This window comes from Corvus kubaryi, unplaced genomic scaffold, assembly GCF_017639235.1.
Source record: "Corvus kubaryi isolate FWS band 111438036 unplaced genomic scaffold, C.kubaryi_AGA036_p1.0 37334, whole genome shotgun sequence".
Taxonomy (NCBI): domain Eukaryota; kingdom Metazoa; phylum Chordata; class Aves; order Passeriformes; family Corvidae; genus Corvus; species Corvus kubaryi.
The window spans coordinates 12476449-12499398 of NW_024581108.1; the positions used below are offsets into that span (position 1 = coordinate 12476449).

At 36.5% G+C, this 22950-nt stretch overlaps 1 protein-coding gene across 9 annotated transcripts in view; it reads left to right on the plus strand.

Moving 5' to 3' along the window:
* The window catches only part of TTLL7 (tubulin tyrosine ligase like 7), a 65185-nt gene extending 43657 nt beyond the window's left edge, over nucleotides 1-21528 (plus strand). For 6 of the 9 annotated variants that reach the window (XM_042030352.1, XM_042030353.1, XM_042030355.1 and 3 more), the window contains 8 exons: nucleotides 2279-2474; nucleotides 3057-3337; nucleotides 4652-4708; nucleotides 6230-6364; nucleotides 8066-8146; nucleotides 11940-12100; nucleotides 16237-16410; nucleotides 19629-21528. In XM_042030352.1, the coding sequence (XP_041886286.1) occupies nucleotides 2279-2474; nucleotides 3057-3337; nucleotides 4652-4708; nucleotides 6230-6364; nucleotides 8066-8146; nucleotides 11940-12100; nucleotides 16237-16410; nucleotides 19629-19749 (1206 nt within the window). In that variant the 3' untranslated portion in view covers nucleotides 19750-21528. Of the gene's footprint in view, nucleotides 1-2278; nucleotides 2475-3056; nucleotides 3338-4651; nucleotides 4709-6229; nucleotides 6365-8065; nucleotides 8147-11939; nucleotides 12101-16236; nucleotides 16411-16742; nucleotides 16862-19628 lie in introns of all 9 variants that reach the window. The other 3 variants (XR_006016468.1, XM_042030356.1, XM_042030357.1) reach the window with 3 other exon arrangements.
* The last annotated feature ends 1422 nt before the right edge of the window (nucleotides 21529-22950 follow it).

Here is a 22950-nt window from a genome sequence, read left to right on the forward strand (position 1 = left end):
CAGAACTATGGCAGGATCTAAAAGAAAAAAAATTAACCACATGACTGGTACTTTTCATGTCATGTAACCCAACATGAGAGGTTTTTTGAGAAGATCATGAAATCTGTCCCCTCTTAAAATTCAGTGGCTGCTCTGCTGGCAGAAGCTACTCTTAGGAGGTCAGATGCACTGCCTTGGGTTGCACTCTTCCTTGGAAAAAAAAGCCAGTCAGGACTCAGAAAACAACTGGAATAGTTAGGAGAGAGAGGCATTTTTCTCCTCATCCTCCTCCATACATAGAAACATGTATAAACATACACATTTACACATACATATCTATACATAGGAGAGGTACAGGGCTGTGTGTGTATAAATAAGCTTTGCATGTAACAACTATTCCATATTTGCTAGGAATTTCAGCATGATCAGGAATTCAGTGTAGGAAAAAAAGAAATCAAGAATTGCACAGAATGAAGGCATTTTTTCCTGCACTTAAAATATCACTGAGTTTTGTGTAGATGGAGAAACTCATTCTGGAAATGTCCGGTTTATTTGTAGCCTCTAGAGGGCTCCTGACACCTACACACTGTCAGGGTTACCCGTGTGTGCAGGACTACGGAACTAAAATAACAGATATGGTAGAGAAAATGAGAAATTAATTTTAATTTTAGTTCTTTTGGTATAAGATCAGATGAGTTTAATCACAGAAAAATTCGGTTAGCATAAGGGGAAGTCACAGTGATTAGACTTGCTAAGCAGATAGCTCTTACTTTAAGACGTCAGTTTTACCCAGATCTAGCTATTATTTGTCAGTACTGCTTTTTGTAATTTCTTTGATCTTTCTTTTTATTCTTCTTCATTAATTGATATTGTTTACTGTAGGATGTGTGAGGAACATGTGTACAATAAATGGAATAAGATCTACTTAAAGCCCCTGTGGGTTGTGATTGAAAATATTTGTTACACCTTGTGTAACTCCTCAGGAATGTCTGATCAATATGTCTCCATCATACACAGCCTTTCATGATTAGGACAGCTATTTTTAAGAAAGTGATATGTGTTGAGGCACCTTACTTTTATCCCTTTGGCAGGCAGATATGTATCAACATATTCTTTGTGTAACAGCAATGATCAGGGCTCTCCTCAATGCAATATTCTCCTCTAACTTCTCCTTATGTGGTCTAACAGCTTGGGATTGCACAAACATACTTCTAGTTAGTGGCAGAAATCCCTTCCCTTCCTTGTCTGAAGCAGAACTTCAGGTAGCATCTATTTAGTTACGAAGTGTGTCTTGTGGCAACAGGAGGTTTTGGGGCTTTTTCCTGTTACCCTCATAATAAATCTAGCTGCATTATGTTATGATAAGACATTAGGAAAATTTAAATTCTTCCTGAGAGTTCTTCTATTTCACTTTGACTTAAAGTATGTTCAGAAATGATAATATTAATTTTTTTTTTAAATCTGAGCTTTAATTGCAATCCATTAGGCAGATGAGGCCATCAGCATAGCTTCTTACAGCTGAGAGTTACTGGAAAGAAAGTGTGTAGGAAAAAAAGGTGACCACATAAGCCTACTTAGGAGAACAGATGTAATGGAAGATACTGCATTTTTTGTGTCTGACTGATGGTAGATGGAAGATGAAAAATTTTCATTTGTAGTTTCTCTTCTTGGATCAGTTTCTCTGTCTCCACCTTTTTGGTTTTTGTCTTGCAGTATCCTTGGTAATAGCACAGGATTAATTAGCTAATGACACTGAATCCCATGTGCATATGAGGCACCAAGAACCCCCAGCACAGCTTGCTGTATTCTTTGGTTTCTGCTCTCTGCAGGATTAATCACTTTCTTTTTAGAAGTAAAACAGCCAAAGTTCCCTGATATATTTTTCCACTTCATGTTGATCATTGTTAAGCTGTAGCTTCAGTTATTGCAAATATCAGTGAGTAACCTGAACTAATTGTAAATGGTATTCTGTATCAATTGATTTATGATTTCAAGCCATAATTCAGTATTTTGGTAGTGTGATTCATACAAAAAACAACTCCCCCCTGTCCCCCCCTGTCCTTACTATATTATGCTGCTCTTCATGTGAGAAAGATTATACTTACTGTGGAGTGAATTTAATGAAATATTTAAGCAATTATTCTAAAATTTAGGACAAACTTCCAATATCATTTGGGAGGCTTTGTAGCTGTGCAATTCCTGCCTGAACCTGCCTGAATCAAGGATCTAGTGTGATAGTTGGCTGTTTCTTTGGGATTCAATTCAATTTCTTGGGTGTTTTTGCTTTTTTTTTCTTTAGCCCTTGTGTTCAATGCCAGAAAGTGCACCTTCCTTAAGGAAACCTAAGAACCACAGCAGTGACAGTAGCTGTGATAGCGGGAGCAGTGTGTCAGATTCGGGAGAAGAAACTGAAAAGGAAGATCACAATGAAAAAAAAGAGAAAAAAGTGTCATATGATCTTGAAGAAAATAAATACAAATCTTTGGAACGATCAGGTAAATGAAATGATCGCTTTTCCAAGTCTGGCACTGACGATGAATCATATGAAATTCTTCAGTCTTTCAGAATTTATCAACCTTTGTATCACAGGGTTAAGCACTGGTTTACTTGTTTCAGTTTCCTTAAAATGTTTTCTAAATTAATAGATACAATGTTATTTTTTGTTTCAGTGGTGTATTGTCTCAAAGAATTTGATAATGTAATTGCACATGTGTAGTGCTACTTCTAAAATGTTATTTTTCATAGCAGCATTTACTTAGCTGAAAACTGAATTGTAGTCAGGAAACCACACACAGAAGCCACATACTTTTTGACCTAAAGAGCACATGCCCTTTCATAAATCTCATGCGTGTTATAGTGGATTGGAGTCTGTGTGATTAAAGGTGAATATGAGGAAGAAATAAATGTTCCTATAAGTATGTAAATTCTGTATTCTTAGGGGATCTGACATGACTGACCTCTACATATATAGTGCATACATGCACACATTGATCATGTGTGTTGTTAGTTACAAAGACTAAAAAATGGGTGTTAAGAGAATAGTAAGTAATAACATCATTCGTTTAATTTGTCTGCAGGTAGAATGAACTGCAAACCTTCAAATAAAAATGTAAAGTCTCCATCATATTCGTCCCCCACATCATCCACAGGTCCAATAAGGCGTTCTGTGAGCTGCCCTCGTTCCATATCAATACTCACTATGCAGTCCCAGGGAGCTGAGCAGCGCCCTGTTTCAGCCAAAGCATCTCTCCAAATGCAGCGAACATCCTCAGTGAACAGGTCTCACTCTTTAAGTCGTAGCCCATCTTCAGCCAGAGTCTCTCAGACACCCACCTTGGGAACTATGAACTCTTCAGGGGTGAGTTAACACAGCAGTTGCATGCAAAATGTGTTCCATTTTTCTCTAAAACTCAATAAATACATTAGTAATTTTTGCAACATCGGAAAACTTGAGGTACTGTAGTCAAGATTATTTTGACAGACACTCGAGCGTATAATATCTCTAGACCTGTATGTGACATAGGGTGAGTGCCAGCTGTCATGTTTCAGTGTTCCTGGTGCAGCAGTACAGATGTTACATTTTGTGGAAATGGAAATCTTAAGAGCTTTTGTGAAGGGGAAACCTTCACTCCTAAATAGGCTTTTGAAGATACAAAGGGTCACTACCTCTCTTAAAAATTTCCTGTGGTTTATTTGGGGGCTGCTGGTTCTGAAATAAGGCTGTTGTACCTACCTTCAAAATCTTTACAGTGACAAAAATACATCCAGATTTCAAACCCAATGTATAATCCAAGGGTAAATGCGTTGTGCCAGAATAAAACATTAGTAAGTCTTTGTATGGCTGTCCGTTGTAGAAGAAGGTGAGATTAATTTTCAACCTGTATTGCACTATTTTGCGTGTGCTATATCGCTTCAGTAGAGCTCTACTTCCAAAGTGAACAGCTGAAAATTTATACAGTGCTTGTGGTCTTCAGAGTTTGCCACTGCAGTAACTGACTCAGAAGCCATTTTCTTTTTTTTTTTAAATGAAGATAAAGTGTCTTTCATTTGAACTCTCTCCTTGAGACAGGCAAGCAACTAGCCCAAGTAATTACTAGACCAGATTAAACCCTTTTAATTGTTTAGAATTTGTGTGATTAGTTGTACTTTCACAATGTACTTCTGAACCATGTACATTTTTTCATTTTGTTAGCAGATTGTCTTCCTCTTTGGTATCTCCTTCATAGTCCAGGCATTTCTTCTTTTGTGTTTCTATGATGGACCCCATATGTACTTATCCCTAGGCAGCGTTTGCAGGGATCAATGCCCAGCCTCATTCAGGATTGCACTGCGTGCTGGTGCCAGAGTGTTTCCATTCATGCTTTGATGCCTGACCTATATATTTCATCACCCAAATAATTTGTGTGGAGATGGGGCAAAACAAATTGTACTTTTAACCCATATTTGCATCCTCTCTGTATTGTGGTGAGCTTTGGTTGTGAGAAATCCTTTTGTAATGCTAATTAACTTGCTTCATAGTATTTACTATCTCTAATCATCATTTTTATCCGGTAGAACGCTCATTGTCTGTTTTGCCTGTGAGGCTTTGTCTAAATGATGAAAAAGGATCCTTTTAAAATTGTGTGCTGACATCTTGTGAAATACTCCTTAACATGGTTTTCCATCTTTAAAGTCAGCTAATAGAATTGGAAAGACATTAAGATTGTGTCTTCACAACAACGTGTTAAAGGTATTTTTTATCGCATTAGCTATCTCAAGTTTAAAAAGTACCCTTTTATCATCACAATGTACTATGAGAGTTTAATGAGACAATGCTAGTATAGATTTTTCTATTCACATTAACTTTATATCAAATACAAATTACTGAAAGATTAAAAGCAGTCTCTTACCATCTGACGTTAAAAATGGGCTACTGGCTTAAATTAACATTAGTAAGAAAGCATACTCTCTTTTTCATTGAGAAAGCTCCACCACAGAAATGATCTTGATGTGCAGAACAATTACATTGGGTGATAGAGCTTAGGTCATGCTTCCTAAAAATGATGTGAATAAAATTACTTACAGAATGGATAAGAACTACTCATAATTTAGCACTGTATTCTGAATGGAACTCTGTTCATAATTATTTTTGCAACTAAGAATAATGTAATATATATTACTGCTAGAATAACATTAAAATTGATAAACTGTGACTTACTAAGAAGAAATCATTTGTGCATGATAAAGTGGTAGTTTAGCTATCCTTTGGGCAAGAAAAGAGCAGTACACTGCCATTTTTGGAGTCTGCTGATATCCAAATGTTTTAAAGCTAGGGAAACAAAATTTAAATCACTTACAGTTGGGAATTACAGACATACTCTTATAGGAATTATAAACAAAAGTGGGTTTGAAAATATTTGCTATCTTATTATTTCAGCCACATTAACATGTATCAAATAGCAAAGTATTTTTTTGTGCTTGAAAATATTTATCACTCAAATAAAAATATCCTTAAGTATTGTAGTTGTTACAAGATACGAAGGTTGGAAGTGCCTAAAAATTCTGGATTTCACTCTTGAAAAACATTAAAATTAAGCTGACTTGGTCTTGCAAATGTGAAAATACAAAAGTATGTGAAAGTAAAGAAAGAGGATCAGAAATACTTCTAACTAGTGTGTCATGTTTTAAGGAAGACCCCCTAAACCCTCCAGGGATGTTCTTCTGCAAGCACTGTAGGGGTTCAGATTAGTGTTGGTGTAAAAAGCACTGATATTTTAAACAAAACTCTGGACAACTGAAGACACTGTCAGACCCCTTAATGACTAAAGTAGAAGGAAAGTGTCCTTTTTAATGCTTCCTGAAATCTTGGCCCTGTGATATGTTGCCAGTTTATGTTAAATTGTTGAAGTGAGGAACTGAAAGGATGCTTTTTTATGACTAATAATATTTTTCATTATGTTGAGTATAAAGTCAAAGTCTGAGATCTCAGTTTCAAATTTATTCTTTAAATTGTGGGCACCATAAATATGGAATATGTGTTTGTTTATTCTATTTCAAACTGTTTTTCTTGGATTTCTTGGCAACAGTAAGTAATGGTGATGCATTAACGTAAGTGATATATATTAGTTCTGTATTAGATAATATGTCTGTGCACTTTAATAATATATTTTATGTCACTCTACTTAGAATTTTTTTTGTCAAGCAAACATCTTTGTAAAGTGATTTAATGGCACACTTGAAATGTTTTCCTCTGCTTCGTGTTGGATTTTAGAGTGAGTCTTTGCTGCAACAGAAAACAAAAGAGCAAGAAATTGCTTTGACAAAAGAGACTCTTCTCCTTATCAATGACTTGAGAATCAAGTTCCCAGGAAAAACAAATGAAGAATCTGAATTAATTATAGAAGATGTAAGTATCTATAAATAAGAAAGAAGAACAGTCTAGACACTGTTTAGGCTACTGAAATGAAGGAAAGTAAAAAGCTTGATCTATGATTCATTAGCTCCTGTGGCTCTAAAACTTCCAGAACTCAGGATAACTCAAAAGATTTTGAAAGCTTGGAGCTTTGCATACTTTCTGACCTTAAAAGAGCAGCACTGAAAACATTCCTATGTCCTTATAAAATATATGAGAAATACGCAGGAGGGTTAGGAAAATTCAGTTTTTCATTGTAGAGGAAGTTCAAACTTTTAAGTAAGCTGAGAAGAATGTTACAATTCATATTTCATCTGATATTGTTAAAACAGATCCTGACCTGTTTAACTTGCTCACAAGCAGGCATACTACAGAACTCAGAATGGTATGCTGCAGGCAGAATGGAGCATTGAGGGTCATAAAGAACACCAGTCACATGCTTTTTGGCTCCTGTAGTCTACCAAGTTAGCCTTTCTCACATCCAGCATTGTCCTGAGCCATGTAGTTTGGTATTAAAGACATGTGAAACAATGCCCAACTAAAGGCCAATTAAACCCCAATACTTAATATATGTAAGAAGAAATTATGTGGTATCTGAATACCTTGTAAGTATTTAATGCAAAGAAGCTAACAGGATGGAAAAGAAGAAAATGAAGACAGAAGTTCTCTTACCAGTTTAGAAGAAAAATGAAAGGATTCAAATTAACACCTGTGTTCTGATGTAGTGAGCACAGTCCATGGTGTGTTAAAATTTATCTGATTTATTATCTGGCCAGAAATGTCCTGAGCTCTGTGAGCTTTCAGAATGTTGATTATGTCTCTAGTAATCTCTGCAGTTACACTGGAGTGGAAAGGAGTTCTTCTGTAATGATGGTTGGTTTGGGTGATGCTGGAAGGTAGCATTCACAGCCAGCAGATTGGACATCTCAGAAGCAGCACTAAAATGCTTCATTGAATGTTGTCTCTGATGCCCGTGAGCAGTTCTGTGCGAGGGGCTGCGAGTGCTCCATCTGGCGGTGCTTCCTCACACGGCGCCAGCCTGGTGGGACACGCACCTTCCTATGGCAGAACTCTTAAAATTGGTCTGGCCACAGCCAGTTCCTGATGGGAAATAATTCATACGGAGGAAAATGAGTCCTGGTATATTGGTTGCTGGTGAGCCAGAACTTGTTGAAGGTCTGGAGTAGAATAGAATGATAAAATAACAAAATGAGAATAAAAATGTATGTTCACAGCTTGAGCTATTTTGGTAGCACTTAGATTTTGTGAAAGGAGAGTGTTGCAGTTCATATATGATTATTTATAGAAAGGATGATTTCCAGGTATGTCTAATGTCCCTTATGCAGCAAAACCCCTCACTATTTAAATAGATCAGCAGTTATGCATTATTGAACTTGCTACTCTCAAGAAATCAGAGCTGAGTCAGTCAAGACAACTCTCTAACTGCTTTGTAGTGTATGATTGTCAGAATCAGGTAGAAAAGAGGGTAGGATTGAACTGAAGCATCACATAGATCTTTGCAAATGTTGCCCCACACACATTTGCAAATATTTAGCTATTTCTTTTAGAGAAAACTTCTCACGGCGGTCTTTAAGATGCTCACGTCTTTAAGCATTAGGAGTGCTCATGAATGAAAGACCAGCTTTCAGTTGTTTTCATGTGTATTTTTAATCTTGTGTTTTACAATGACTACAGATTATGGATAATTGGAAGTATCATAAAACAAAAGTGTCATCCTATTGGTTGGTAAAACTGGATTCAGCAAAGCAACGAAAAGTAAGTGACATATTTCATTTTTGTAAGGTCATCGAAAGCAGATGCATAGCAGTGTTTCTACTGGTGTTTAGCAGTAGCTCGAAGTGACTTGAGATGCCAAAATACTGGTTATTGATACTAACATAGATATGCATTAATTCTATTGTAGGAAATTATGTTGCTCTATGTTTGGAGAAGCATGATTGTTCTGGATTGTAATTTAAAAGTCAATTTCTCAAAAAATTAGTCTGCTGAAAGAAAAGCAAACAAATAAATGACTAGTGTTTAAATACCTAAGTTTTAGCAAACATTCTGTGAAGTGTGTTCACTCAGCAGATTTGATTGGTAAGGGCTACACCAGTCAGCAGTTTCAGACCAGGCATATTAAAACTCCATTAGAAGTAGTGATACTGCACTTGGATGTTCGAGTATTTAACCCACAGTATTAGAACAGATCATGTTGAATAAAAAATGGGCCTACCAAGCAAAGAATTTTCTCCTCGAAGCATTATTTCAGAAAGCCTCCAATAGAGGGTGGTTCTGCCCTTTATTTGACTGGCAGTCATGTTAAACCAAGGGCACATGTACAAAGTCAGGATGATAAGGATTGATGTGCCAGGTTGTTACTTGCAAAAACTGCACAATCAAAAGTGTGGACTTTTTGCTCTTCTTGTGAGGACATCTTTTACGACTTTAAGAGACTTATAATTCCTGAAGCACTGGTGAGCCCTTCATCTTTGCTTGCACTGGAAATGATTTGCCTTTTTTTTAAACTGCTTTTAACCTCAATCCCTTCAAGCAATCAGATAGTTATTCTTAGAAGGGTAGTTTATAAAAACGGATTAACTTTGACAATGACATTGCAGCTGAAGACTGCCAAATGTCTTTTGTTGATTTGAAAGAAGTATGTTTTATATTCCAATGAGGTGGGTGAAGGAGAAGTGAGTAAGGTGGAGAATATTTATGCAAGTAAGGAATCTGTCTCAAAGGTACCTTTCGCAACTTTGTGAAATACAAAACAGAGTCTCAGTCCCCTTCACTCACTTACTGGGAAATTCTAACAGACAAGAAGAAAATACCTGGGCAATGTACTAGATTTCACTGTGTTCATCCCTGACAGCTGTATTTGCTTAACAATTATTCAACATGATGTAGAAAAATTAAACTTAGGCTCAGATTCTTAGTGTGTAATATTCTGTCATTACAGCATGAGTACAGGAGGCATTCACAAGCAAGCTGAGAGTAAAGCAATTAAATAAATTCATGTTAAAAAGAAATTTAACCTCGAAGACTTTCAAGAAAGGTTTTTGTATGGGAGGAGTTAGGACTCCTTCATGTTGCATCACTTTACATAATTTCTTTAAAAGTGTTTTGATGGTTACCAGAGTGTTTTGAATATGCCCTTTCATAACATCTTGTTCTGTTACACTTAGATAATTTGTTTTGTTAAAGTAAATGATGTAAATTAAACAGAAAGATGAAGGCAAGCTAGGGAAATTAACTTAGAAAAATGAAGATTTAGGTTTCATGAAGTTCCAGCACTTGTGCAATGCCTTGTCTTTTTTTCTTAAATGGATGATTTTTTTTTGCCATGTTTGCAAATTAAGGACAATTAACTGGCACATTTCCTGCTCTGGCATATTGGCAATATCATCACAGTAAAAACAGCAGGAAAGAAGTTTTTTCCAGAGTACCTGGCAGCCTGTGGCTTGCTCTAAAATGTTTAGTTCTTAGTTTTCTTCAACTCCAGGTACTACAGTAAAAGAAAAAGCTCTACACTGGCATTGTTGTTCTTAGCTTATGTCTTTCAGACGAGTGAGTCTATACAGGGTGGAATTGTTCTTTTTCACACCGGGAGAGACTATTAGTCAGTGTAACATTGCAGAGAAATGTGTGGCTGATCCTTACGTGATTGAGGGACTGAGGTGGTTCAGATGGATGTGTATGACCACAGATACTCGCCGTGTGTGTGGGAAAGCCTTGGACAGCGAGACATTTGAAAAAGTGCTTGCAAAGCATGAAGACAAAAGGGTAATGCTGCTAAGGAAGTGTCTGAAAGTCTGGGCCTGTTCTACAGGCATGGGGCAGTCCAAAACCTGGGTTTAGCTCCTGCTGTCACTAAAAGAGATCAGCACCCTTAGGTTTTAATATCTTACTCTTTCTATCTCACTCTTTGGGAGGAGGAGGCCATGGGTGTGGGTTTTAGTGTGTTAGACACCTGCATTCATAAAGATTCCCAACAGAGAGGACAGTATTGTATTTACTTTGGGTTATTATGTGCAGGGAATTAGTGCAAAACCTGTGCATGCAGACTAATCCCAGGTCTTCGAAAAGATGGAAATAATGTGGAAATAACATATTAAATAACATTTTAAATAATATGGAAAAATGTATTTCATTAAGGCTCTCATTATTAGGTATCTATAGATTTTCTGCCCATTAGGCATACTACACAGCTTCCTTGTGCTATTGCAAGCATTTTGTTTATTTAAGCATTATTTCCTTCACTGCCAGACTATTTATAAACATCAGTTTGTTATGCAGCACCTAAAAATTGCAATTCCACACCGTGCTTCCATACTTTACTGTTCTACTAAATGTCTTCCACCTTTTGAGAGCCAGGATTCACCATGTGAATCAGTTTGTCATACATACCTGAAAGTTTCCAAGGGAAGAATTGTACCTTCTAATTTAGAAAATCTTACACCAAATCAGCAAGTACCTTCATCTGTTTACCACCCACTTGAGTCTGATTGGTTTTTGGAAGATGCTGTTATGCAGAAGAGGCAGAGAGGGTGTTTCCTTCAAAGGAAATTTAATTGATTTAACTGACTTCTTTGTTAATAGGTTACATACACCGTAGGTTTTTTTGTAGGACAGATTTTACAGATTTTCTATTTAGAGGGCCAATATGGGGCCTAAATACTACTTTGGTCGCAAAACTATTCCCAGACTTATTGGTAGTATCTGAATAGACAGAATCCAAGACACTCTGGAGCCTGATTCTCTCCAGTGATTATGAAGGGAACAGAGAGGACTGACTTAAGAAAATGCCCAGATATTTAAAAGCAGGCATGATGAGTCCCACCTTCCTTCCATGCCCCAGTTCAGTGGGATGTGCACAGGTGTATCCATGAGGACTAATGAGTTGGATGTGCAGCTGTTTAGCACTATATTGAATGCAGCTCAGCCTTTATGCTCTTGCATTTAAATGTAGTCTGTATGTAATAAATCCGTGGTGTGTCTGTAAATGTTCCTATTTTAGACGTCTTGCTGATAATTTTCTTACCTACTGATTTCACTACACTGTCTCCTGCCAGGTACACTAATATGGTTTGACCCTGGGTAACGCTGAGCTTCAACAGACATCAAACCAAGGCAGTCTGTAGTTTTTCAGGACATTTTAGTTCTTTATAAAATAGATGGTATTTTACAAGGGAGTGGGAAAAGGAGATATACAATATTTGGGTTGTTAATTTTGCTTCTAGTCTGTAATTGTGTCCATTTTGTTTCTTTTTACTCTTTCAGTCATTTGAATGAGCTAGTATTGAACTCTGAAAAAATAGAAATGAACTTTTCTGTAATAAAAGAAAATCTTTTTATTTGACTTTACAAAATGTTCTTGACAGAAAGAATATGTAATAAAAGTTAGCTGATGAATGCACAGAAATGAACCATAGACATCTGTAGGAATGTATAGGTATGCAGTCATATGTGTAGGTATACCTGTCTGTGTGTGTGCAAGGGCATCCACCATCAGCTGGGTTTTGGTTTTGCAGCATGTCTTTAATTTACTTGGAATGCTCTTTCCTAGGTTTTGGATATAGTTAGGACAAGTGTCCGTGCAGTTCTACAGCATGTCTGGAAAGCCCCAGACATTGAAAATTTACATCTCTACCGTCTTTTTAACCGTGTATTTAATCGCTTACTTTGGAGCCATGGTCAAGGCCTATGGAACTGTTTCTGTAATTCAGGGTAAGCTGATTTTTCTTTTCTTAGCCTTCTTCGTAACTTCACAATTACAATCAATGCTGGCATACTTTGTTGCTCATTTTCATTCACTAGAATGCTGCAATACATTGAATTTGTTTTAAAAGCAGCTTAAGATATATAGTAGAATTAAATCTAGCAATAAAGGCCAACCATTTTAGAAAGGGAATCAAACATTTAGTAATGTATTTATAAATAAAATAATCTAAGGAAAAAAAATAAGGAAAAAAAATGTTCAAAATATTTGAGCCGTAACTCATTTGCTGGATGGTGCATGATTTTAAGGCCACTGTGTCAAGTGTGGATTTGCCATCAACAGAAATCATTGTCATATCTATTTGTGCTCCAGACTCAGAAGGGAAGAGTTCAGTCATAAGTGCAGCTGACGTCTCACGCCAAATGCAATGTCACCTCTGTGATTTACAAATAAACAGTTCAAATTTTTGTTCCTGATTACATTCACTGTTTCCCATACTGGTAGAAAGTTAAGTATATGTGGAATATGAAATTTCCACCCAGAGGTAAGCAGGTGTTTTTGGTTTGGGTAGCAAATACAAGTTTGTTATGGGGAGGAAAAGATCTGGACATATAAGTAAGTTCAATAACCTGCATTTCAGAATCTACATTCCTGAAATCGAAGGCATTGGTACAAATACAGATTTGGGGGATCATATCAGGGGTATAAAACAATTCCTCCCACCCACCAATTTATTCATGAAATAAGAATACAAATTTTTAAATATGAAATATATTGCATACAAAAAAAGGACATTTTCTCTGTTAGTATATAAAATGTATAAAGAATGGGAGGGGGTTTCATTAACTTACATAAGGTGTTCTGAGAGATGTATTGAAAATGAACTACAACAATTATTGTGCTGCTGGATATTGTATGTACAAAGGAATCAAGTCAATAGGTTGTTCACATATAGTCATTTGTCATATGTAAAGAACTCACACAATACCCTTGTTAATTGTTTCCCTACAAAATGGATAATAATAATAAGAGGTATCTGAGGGGTCCAAAAGATCAACAGGTCTTTTCCCGTCATCTTCTCATTGCTGAAGGATTGTTGTTTTGCAAGCTGTTAGGAATCTTTACAGTTTTTTCTTTTCTTCATGCTAGCAGAGGTGTGTGAAGTCTTGAGTATAAACTCAATTCTTTTGTTGTCATAAAATATTATAAGTGGAGCTATTCTTTGACAAAGATTCAGTTCCTTGTAAGAGGAGTTGTTATGTAAAAGATTCTAAAAACACTGTAAAAGTAATATATAAATATCCAGTATGTGTAGCAATCACTCTGCATGTTATATACTTAATACAGAATTCATGGAAGAAAACAAAAGGGCTGTTTTCACCTTGCCCATATGTTGGTTATTCAGTTGCAAGCATCCTTTTTGCCATATAACACATGACTGGGAACTCATGACAGCACCTCTGTTGCAGAGAGGCCAGCTTCTCATCACTCTCCCCTATGAGTTCATTGTGCCATTTTAAGGAAGAGATTGGAATAAACTTAGTACATGTGTAGAATTTGGAGAAACATGTTGGGAAAGGGGTATTAATGTGCTGATTCAGAAACAACATTACTATATGAAAATTTATTAAGGAGTGTAGTATGTTCACTATTCATAAGATACATATCTTGGGAGAAGAGTGGAGCTGATGACCTTAAGGTTTCCTCTTGCTGGTTAGAACTCTGCTAGGTATGTGCTATTTTAGTGAAAAGAAAGAACAAAGAAAATCTCTGTGAAAAAAAGGTGATGCAGAGGGTTTCATAATGCTACATTTGTTTTACTGTATAATAAACAATTAAAACTAATAGGAGAAAACTAGTAGAACCAGTTGACTTCGGATGCTTATAAAAAGAGTAACACATAATTGACTGTATTGCACAATCAAGTATAATACTCTTTTTTGTATCTGGTGAGGAGTCTGTGATTTCTTACTAATGTATGGAAGCTAAATTTACAGCATAACCAATTAAACTTAGGAAACAGAACTCTTGATCCCTGTTGATTGCAGTATAATGGAGAATGAACTGAATCTGTCTAATACACAGAGGAGGTTGCACAGGCACATTTATATGACAGCTCATTAAAATTCATGTGTATGTTTCCAAAACTCAGCTTTTGTTATTAGGGTAACTATATAGCACTAGTTCATAGTCAGCCGTGGTTGCAGCAGGCCATATATTTTTGTCACTGAAAAAATGCTTCTAAACTGTCGAAAAGTTATCACAGACTTCAAAGCCCAGAACCTAAGGAATTTATCAGGAAAGTTTCTTCTACAGGATTTCTGAGTTTTATGGATTGAATTATAATATAATTATGTGTAGCAATGTGAATCCATTGAATGAATGTAATACTTAGAACTTCATCTTGCTACTTTCTGCCAACCATCACATGACTGCATGAGGAAAGACTAAAGACAATAGATTAATTTTCATATAAAAGTACATGTGGACAGTTCCCAGACAGAAAACAATTGAGAAAAATATATTAAGGAAAAGTAGTAGTATGACTCAACGATCTTAAGAGGTCATTTCCAAGCTAAAAGATTCTGTGATTATTAAGTTTGTGAAATTAAACACTTTCGATGTATACAAACAATACTTCTTAAACAACTACGAATAAATATTAAGGAGAAATGCTTGCATCATTGAAAATTATGTTTGTAATGAAAATTCTGTAGGACTGAATGTTTTCAGCTGGGACATACCATCTAGACAAAGGAGCCAGGCTGACCAATCAGTTGGCTGCACATACAGCTCATCTTTTAGTCATTAATGGTCTTAATTCCATCCTAATCATAGAATCATGAACTCATACAGTGTTAAGGGGTTGGAATGGACCTTAAAGATCAGCTAGTCCCAATCCCCCAGCCATGGACAGGGACACCTCCCACCAGACCAGGTTGCTCAAGGCCTTATCCAACCTGGCTTTGAACACTGTTGGGGTTGGGGCATCCACAATGTCCCTGGGCAATCTGTGCCAGTGTCTCACCACCCTCACAGTGAAATGCAGCCCAATTAAAAAAAATCTCACTAGGCAGGAGTGAGCTTGCTGGTTCTTTGATCTTGTTTTAAGGATGAACTTTATACACTGGCATTGTGAAATCTACTGCTGCTCTCTGTGGGCAAGGCTAAATCATCCTGGATGCTATGTTGAAGCCAGATGCAGGAAATTTTCCTGACTCTGTGAAGTGCTTCTTTCATACACAAACAAAAAACCTCAAGCTTACAAACCATCTGTGCTGCTGGATAATAATTTTGACCAAGAAAAGTCTTCACAAGCACCATGTTGCCTTTTAAAACAGATGGAATCATCTATAATTTGGTCAGACAAGAATGTTGAAGTGTATGCAAAGAACTATTTATTGTAGTCGTCTGTGCTAAAACACACCTGGTTTATATTGGTATGCTGGGGTTTGGTAACTTTTTTTTTCAAAGAAAAATGGCATCTTAAGAGAACATAAGAAATTTTTCTATAGATGTACTTTGCAAGTTGCACTTAATTGTAGATAACCAACCCCATGTGACCAGAGGAAATAATAAGTAGTATTTGAATAACTAAACTGAGAGACTCTTGTCATATGATTTTTTGGATAAGGAAGCAGAGCATGTACTAACCTCCTGTAAATTAATTTAATATTTGTTTCTTGGTATCATGTACTTAAAATAAAGGTATTATTATGCCATGTGGACATTTAGAAATGATTTATTACATTTGTTAATTCCTTTAATATCATAATTTCGTTCAGGCAGTAGCCTTTAAAAAGAGTGAGTGTTTTTTGTTATTCCTGTTGTAAGACAAATACCCAATTTTGTGACAGTAAATCTTTACATGCTAAACCTAAGTAATGGCTCTGTAAACACTTTAGAGAACAAACCAAGTGAAAAATGGCAGTGGAATTTCCCATATAAAGATTAACTTCTTAATTTGTGTTTTGGACTCAGCATTTGCCAGTATTTGTGTTAAATGGTATAGACCTTTCCTGTACACAGGCAAGGTCATGCTTTTTCTCTTGTTCCTCGGTTGTTAAATCTGATATAAAGCAGTAAAGCTCTTAGATTGCAATTTGTGACAGAGAACATGAATTTGTTTCTTTTTCCATAATAGGAGCTCTTGGGAAACCATATTCAGTAAAGGCTCAGAGGTGGTGACTCCTGAGCAACTCCAGTGTTGCCAACGAATAGTACAGCTTTGTAAACACTGCCTGCTGGTAGTTTACAAACATTCATCAGATTCAAGAGGATCCCCGACTGGGATGAGCCACCACTGGGATGATACAAGGTATAAATTTGAATATTTTCCTTCTAAATTCTAAGTATAAAAGATAGTACTGGAACAGGTTTCAGTCCATATTGCTACCACTAAACTTTTAAGTCTGGTTCACTCTGTATTTAAGAAAAAACCCCAGCAAACTCCCCAACATTTCCCTTGCTCATGACTTTCAATCATTCTAATTCACTACCCCAGTCATGAAGTGCTACCAAAAGAAAACTTGACATACACATCTTGTGTGAAAGTACCCTTATTAAACTCTTGATTGCCTACTGCCTAAATAGCTGCAGCAAAGGCTTTCCATAAAGTGAACTGAAAATTTCCTTTCTTCCCCTTCCCAGATCCCTCAAAGTCACTGTTTCCAGATTTGCATTCCTAGAGGTATCCTAACATGTCAGATACTTCTGGCTTCACATGCGCAGTGGGATGCTATAGGGGCACAGCTCCAGCCAAGGGTCAGGTAAGTGCCATCTGATTCACTGTATTGCACAGTTTTGCAAAGTTGATTTCCAAAACCTATAGAATGAAAGTTTTATTATTCCATCTTACAGAGCATAAATATATTTTCAAACCTTGCAAAACAGCATCATATAGTAAAAGAATTATTTGGCACTTACCTGATTCTCCATTGGCTGGTTTAGTTCCCCAACTGGATACAATAGGAGTGATAATATTATCAGTATAGGGATTACTGAGAATGTTCCATCTGTGGCAGTCAACAACATGCAATTCAACAGTCATAGATGGAGAATTAAATGTCAGTTTTAAATTACTTAGGATCCAAATTCTATTCCATTTTAATTACTGTGTATATAAAGTTACAAATGCTTTCTTTATATAAAATATCTTACATATATTATTACATAGAAGGGCTTTGTGAGTTAAGTATTATGTGAAAAACAAATTTTTGATATATTATCTGTTAAACTTATTTTATGACTTAATTGCTGACTTATATCTCAGATTAGTTATTTGATACACTGGACCCATGTGTTATTGACATGTGGATCTTAAGACACTCTAACATAATTTAAAGCCAAGCAGAAACTGAATTTGTTTGATCCCAGCAAAAGTAGAAATATGTTAGCCACAAACGAATCGTATTCAATATTAGCATCTACTGAGCTGTAGCAGGAGTATGGTAAAGTCATTTGGATTAGCTAAGACTAGAAAACCTTGAAGTTTTTATTGCCTTTACTGTTAATACTGCAGAAAATTTTACATCCTGACCAACCACAAACTATTCAAACTGATCAGATTACTCTAATGTACTTAGCTAACAGGCTTGCATTTGGAATGCAATGAAAGGGATGGTCCAAGAGAACTTTCTCGTCTCCAGTTGCTGTATTCCTTTGGATGCTGACTGGAAGTTATTCATAAATTTCATAGGCCAGAGGAATCTAAGCCCTCTGTACCCTAAATATCAGGAATGGAGTGTCAGGACAACTCTGACTGATCAAAATTACAGTTTTTATATTAGTCTCCATAAATGTTTCATCTATACATGGATACAACAATATGCCAGTTAACCATGATATTCTGAATCTGTGAAATGAAAGACACGTATGGAAATAAAGGCTCTTGTCTGTTACTGCCCACAATTGTAAGGGTAAGGAACTACTTTTCTAGAAATGGGAGAACCACAACACTATTTCACTTTCCACTTAGGTTTCTGTTTTTAATGAATCTCCACTACTAGTAGTAGTTTTCCTGACTCTCCATAAAATTGTGTGGAGCAAGAAGGTATCAGAATGTAATTTAATAAATGTATGAGAAGTCAATTTTTTCAAGACTTTATAAAATCTAATTTGAAGAACTTTGTTTTTTCTGAGCACAAACCAATTTTTTATTTTGTTTTTGTTTAGGAAACAAATGTTTGTGAAACTAAAGCTTTCACAGTTTACAAATAGATACCTCTTTAGCTGGGAAAATTTATTTGTACAGGGAGAGATAAAAAGATAATGAAAACTGCCACAGAGTTTTTAATAACTTCTCAAATTTCTTTTTCAATTCTATCTCTTAACTGCAGATCCACTAAATAAATAAAACATTAGGACTGCTCAGAAACTATACCAAAGTCTCTTAAAAAAATTAGCTAAAATCAAACTGTGTAAAAAGTAATAAGTTAACCTGTGCTACAAAATAAAAAAAAAGTCTACCACTAGGTCCCTATAGTTTTCTAAATGCCCTTATCTATTACATGGCATATTCTCTGGGAAGTATTAGAGTTCTTTACTGTATCATCAAGCAAAAGTAGGACTTGGTCTGGTGACATAGTCAACTGTCAAGCTCACCACCAACCCATTCCAAGTCAGACTTTATTTTTTCACAAATTGTTTAAAAAATATATTGGTGATAAAGATTTTCTCAAGCTTAAACAAAGCACATGTGTACACTTTCTTGTATAGATTGTCTCCCCTTGACCTGTGCCACTGTTTCTATCCATGAGATCAGTCTGACCAGTCTTTTAACTTGTTTGTCATGTATCAATATGATTCACTAGAACTGCACAACAATTTTAAGCACTAATTTGTACAATGTGTTGTGTTAATCCATCCTAACATTGACATAATTCATTGTGAAATTCTGATTTGGTATGGATGTTATTTTTGCACACTTAATTGACTTCAACAATTAACTATTAGGTAATTATAGCATGAAAATATTTAGGAATTAATATTAGGCATATGATAAACTATTGTTTGTATTATTAGGTGAAATAAAAGTTGCCTGAATTTAAAAGGTAAATAGTCACCGATGTGAATTACTAGGTTGTAGGATCATTTCTTCCTGTACTACAGTAGTGATGATAACATCTTTTCTTAGACCATTAGAGCTGGAAACCAAAGCTGAAAATTGTTTTTGGTCTCTAATCAGGTTTTTTTTTTTACAATCTAACTTTTTATGAGCTGGTTAATTTCATTTGCAGTTTTTGCCGAGTTTAAATTAAACAGGATTCTCTTGTTTACACAGGATTCCATTGTTTATTTATTTCATGGCTTGAAACATAAAGGACTAGAAAGATGTTTGATCCTCATAAAACAGTTTTAGATTCCTTTTCTGAGTTAGCTTGTGCCTATTGCCCTCTGTGTTTCATAAATAGCATTTACTGTACTGACTTTCCTGCATACAACTATTATAAAGTCTGGCACATTAACAATGAATTCTTTTGCTCTTGAATGTTGCTTTGTCTGTAAACATTGCTGTATTTTTCATATCCTTTCTAGGTATTTATTGCCAAGACCTTCACTGTTCATCCTGAAATCATCCTCATCCAAACTTAGCTGCAGTTCATCCGGAATGCCTCGCCCTAACATTTTGTTCACACACAGATACAGTCACTTGTGAAGTAAAAGGAAAATTGCTTTTGTAAATAATAGCACTCAATTTCTTTTTTTTTAATTTGTGGTGGAGCTAAACATAAGCACTGTTAAATATTTCCTACCATCATATTATAATAAAATTTAGCTGAAAACCTACTGTAAAAGCATAGCTTTTCTGGGAACATAATGAACCTTGTTAAGTTGTTTACACACACACGTGAATGTGTAGATCTTACTAGGTTTATAAGTAATTCCTTCCTACTAGAAATGTTATTTTTGCTGCAGAATATATAAAATGGAATTGTTCTTGGAGATTCTATTACAGTATTACATTATTTTGTAAGTACAATACTTTGACTTTAAAATTATTTATTGTAAACTATATTATTTATTGTCTCAAAAGTAATTTATCCTTTAACAAAGCAGATAATTAAAAAAATCTAGTAGAACAGTAAAACTGTAACAGTTATCAAAAATAGTCTGATCAGTTCTTGAACCTGTTTAAAATAAACCCCAAAACTCTGTAAGCCAAACCTAAAGCAAACATATTTTAATTTCTCCTCTGAAATGACAAGATCTATTTAATGCTGCTATTTTTCTTAAAGGACATGATGTATCTTTTAGCCAAAGTGAAGGCATCTAGTACGCAAACAGTAAAATATCAGTTTAGGCATTCACTTCCTAATTGGATTCTCATAATAAAATGGAAGCCAATGTTTGTTTCCAGGTTTTCATTCACATTACCTATATCCTGTGCCTTTAGGTTTCCTTTGGGAGCAAGCACTCATCCTCAGCTCGCACTCGCATGCATAGTTTTTCTGTTACACTGCATAAGTGGTAAAGCAGACATTTTTAGGAAATACTGCAGTTGTAATGTATTATTTCAAACTTAAACTAATTGGTTTGTTGTAGTTTTTAGCATGCAATCCAGTACCTACTGTAGAATGTATCTTTGCAACAGACAGTATTTTCTAGATTGCTGACACCTTTAAATGTTGGAAATGTAATTCATTAGAAAGCTCTCATTCAGATCTAGATTCCTGGGGCTGGCTGAACAGCACAAAACCAAAATGAGCCAGAGCAGGAATCTAGTATTAACAGGATTTGTAGCCTGAAAACATCATTCAGGTTTTGCTACATACAGCCATTCATCCCACCCAGCATTGTGCCATGTGAGCCTTATTCGTTATAGAAATAATTATTAAACAAATCAGTTAATCTAGATTTAAAAATTAATTATGTTTTTTAACTGAGTAAAGAACAGCGTAGTTATTATTTACCAAAGACTTGTGTACTTATCAATCATTTAACCCTGAAACGTGTTTGTAAATTATCAATGCATTTCAGGTATACTTTAAAAATAATTTGGGGGCTAATTATCCTCAGGAGCAAGTATGTTAGTGTTTTTTGATATCCAGCAATTTAAGACAAATTTAAGAGGCTTAAGAGATTTGAGATTGAAGTCGTATGGAAATGATTTTTTTAAAAGTTTTAGTCATAGGATATATAAAAACTAGGATTTTGGTTGAGATTTTTGATGCCTGTGCTGTAGTGCCTCAGCTCTAGAACTGCAGAATATATAACAAGAATGTTTGTAAACAATTGAAAAACTCTCTTGAGAACTGCCAGATCAAAGCAGTCTTTTGGTCTGGTGAAGTATTTTTAATTTTTGTGGTAATACTAGTTCAGTAATATAGTATGTTCACATTAATTGTATATCTCTTTTGGTCCATACAGTGACTATTAAAGCATACTCTGGTTATCTGTAACACCTAATAAAAGCTGTAAATTTTCTCTTCTTGAAGGATGCTTCCATTGTATTTTACTTTTGGCCATAAGTATAAGATCAGCTTCCAGCTAAGCTTGCCAGACTCAAACAGAGCTTTAGGGTAGGAGGTTCACGTCTTTTTTTTTCTTTTTTTTTTTTTTTTCTAAACTTCACCGATTTCTATTCTTGAATGCCAGTGCTGGGCCAGGTCAGTCTGTACAGAATACTCTGCCAAGAGAAAGAGGGCTACTAACCATACTGTGGACAGATCTAGAAAAAGAATACATTTAACATGTACAAAAGTGGACCAGATGGTGGTTTACGTCTGACATTACTTAATATATTTGTATTTCTGATACCTTTCCTAAAGTGGTCATGTGTTCCTAATAATGTGTGAATCAATACCTTCAATAAATGTCATGCTACACTTTGCTGCAGCTCCTCAGAACCAGCGTGTGTGCTCTGCGGGTGAATTATGGGCTGCACCTGTAGCCCAGCTCCAAGTAGTGCCGTAGGCGGAAGCATTTACCCCTTTCCTCTGCAAAACAGCAGCAATTTGCTTTGTGATCAGACCAGTGGTCCTAGGGAAGTCTTAATTTGTGGCCTTGAGCTCCTGCAAGCCCTGCTGTGGCAGCACCTGCAGGCTTTTGAGCAGCAGGTCTGCCCACCCCTCATCCTGGCCCCGCCATCCAGGCTTCGCTTGGGCAGCAACAAACTCATCAGGCGTGGAGGTGAGGGCAGCACCCGCAATGCCTTTCGTAGTGTAACGAGATCCCGGGCAGGTTTTCAAGTGCTGTGGGAGCTGTGATGCGAAGCAGAGGAACACTGATAAATGTTCCCAGCGGTCGATCTTTACCCAGTTAAGACGCGAATGGCATAAGGTAATGTGTTGTGTGGCGGTGTATCGCAGCACCCGGAGCGCGCTCTCTGCGCCGCCGGCCCTCGGCACCTGAGGCGGCAGCCCCGGCGCGCCCGGCGGCGAGAGGGGAGCGGGCAGCGCTGAGTTCCTCGTTAAGGTTCATCAATAACGGGACCTCCGGAAGCCCCGCTGGCGGTTAGTCAAAAATATCGCCCTTAATTTTTTTTTAATTCCCGCGACACGGTTTTTACAGTTCATTAGTCGAGAGCGGCTGGCAGCGCCGGCACTGCCCTTTGCGGGTCGGGAGCGGGGCCGGAGCTGGCGGGAGAGGCCGGCGAGGAGGCAGCGCAGGTGAGCAGCGGCCCCAGGCGGCAGCACGAACCGTGCCCCGGCGCTCGTACAGCCCCAGCGTAGGGATGGGCTCGGAAATGCCAATTATTAAACATTACAAAGACTGCACGCCTTATTTGAGGTCCACAGCAAGGAAAATACTTTTTGGAAACCATTGCTTAAATGATGGAGAAAACGTTACCTGAAGTACATCGTAAGGACACCTGTTCCTAGACCTTGGCCTTGGGTTAGTGTCCTGTCTAGAGTGA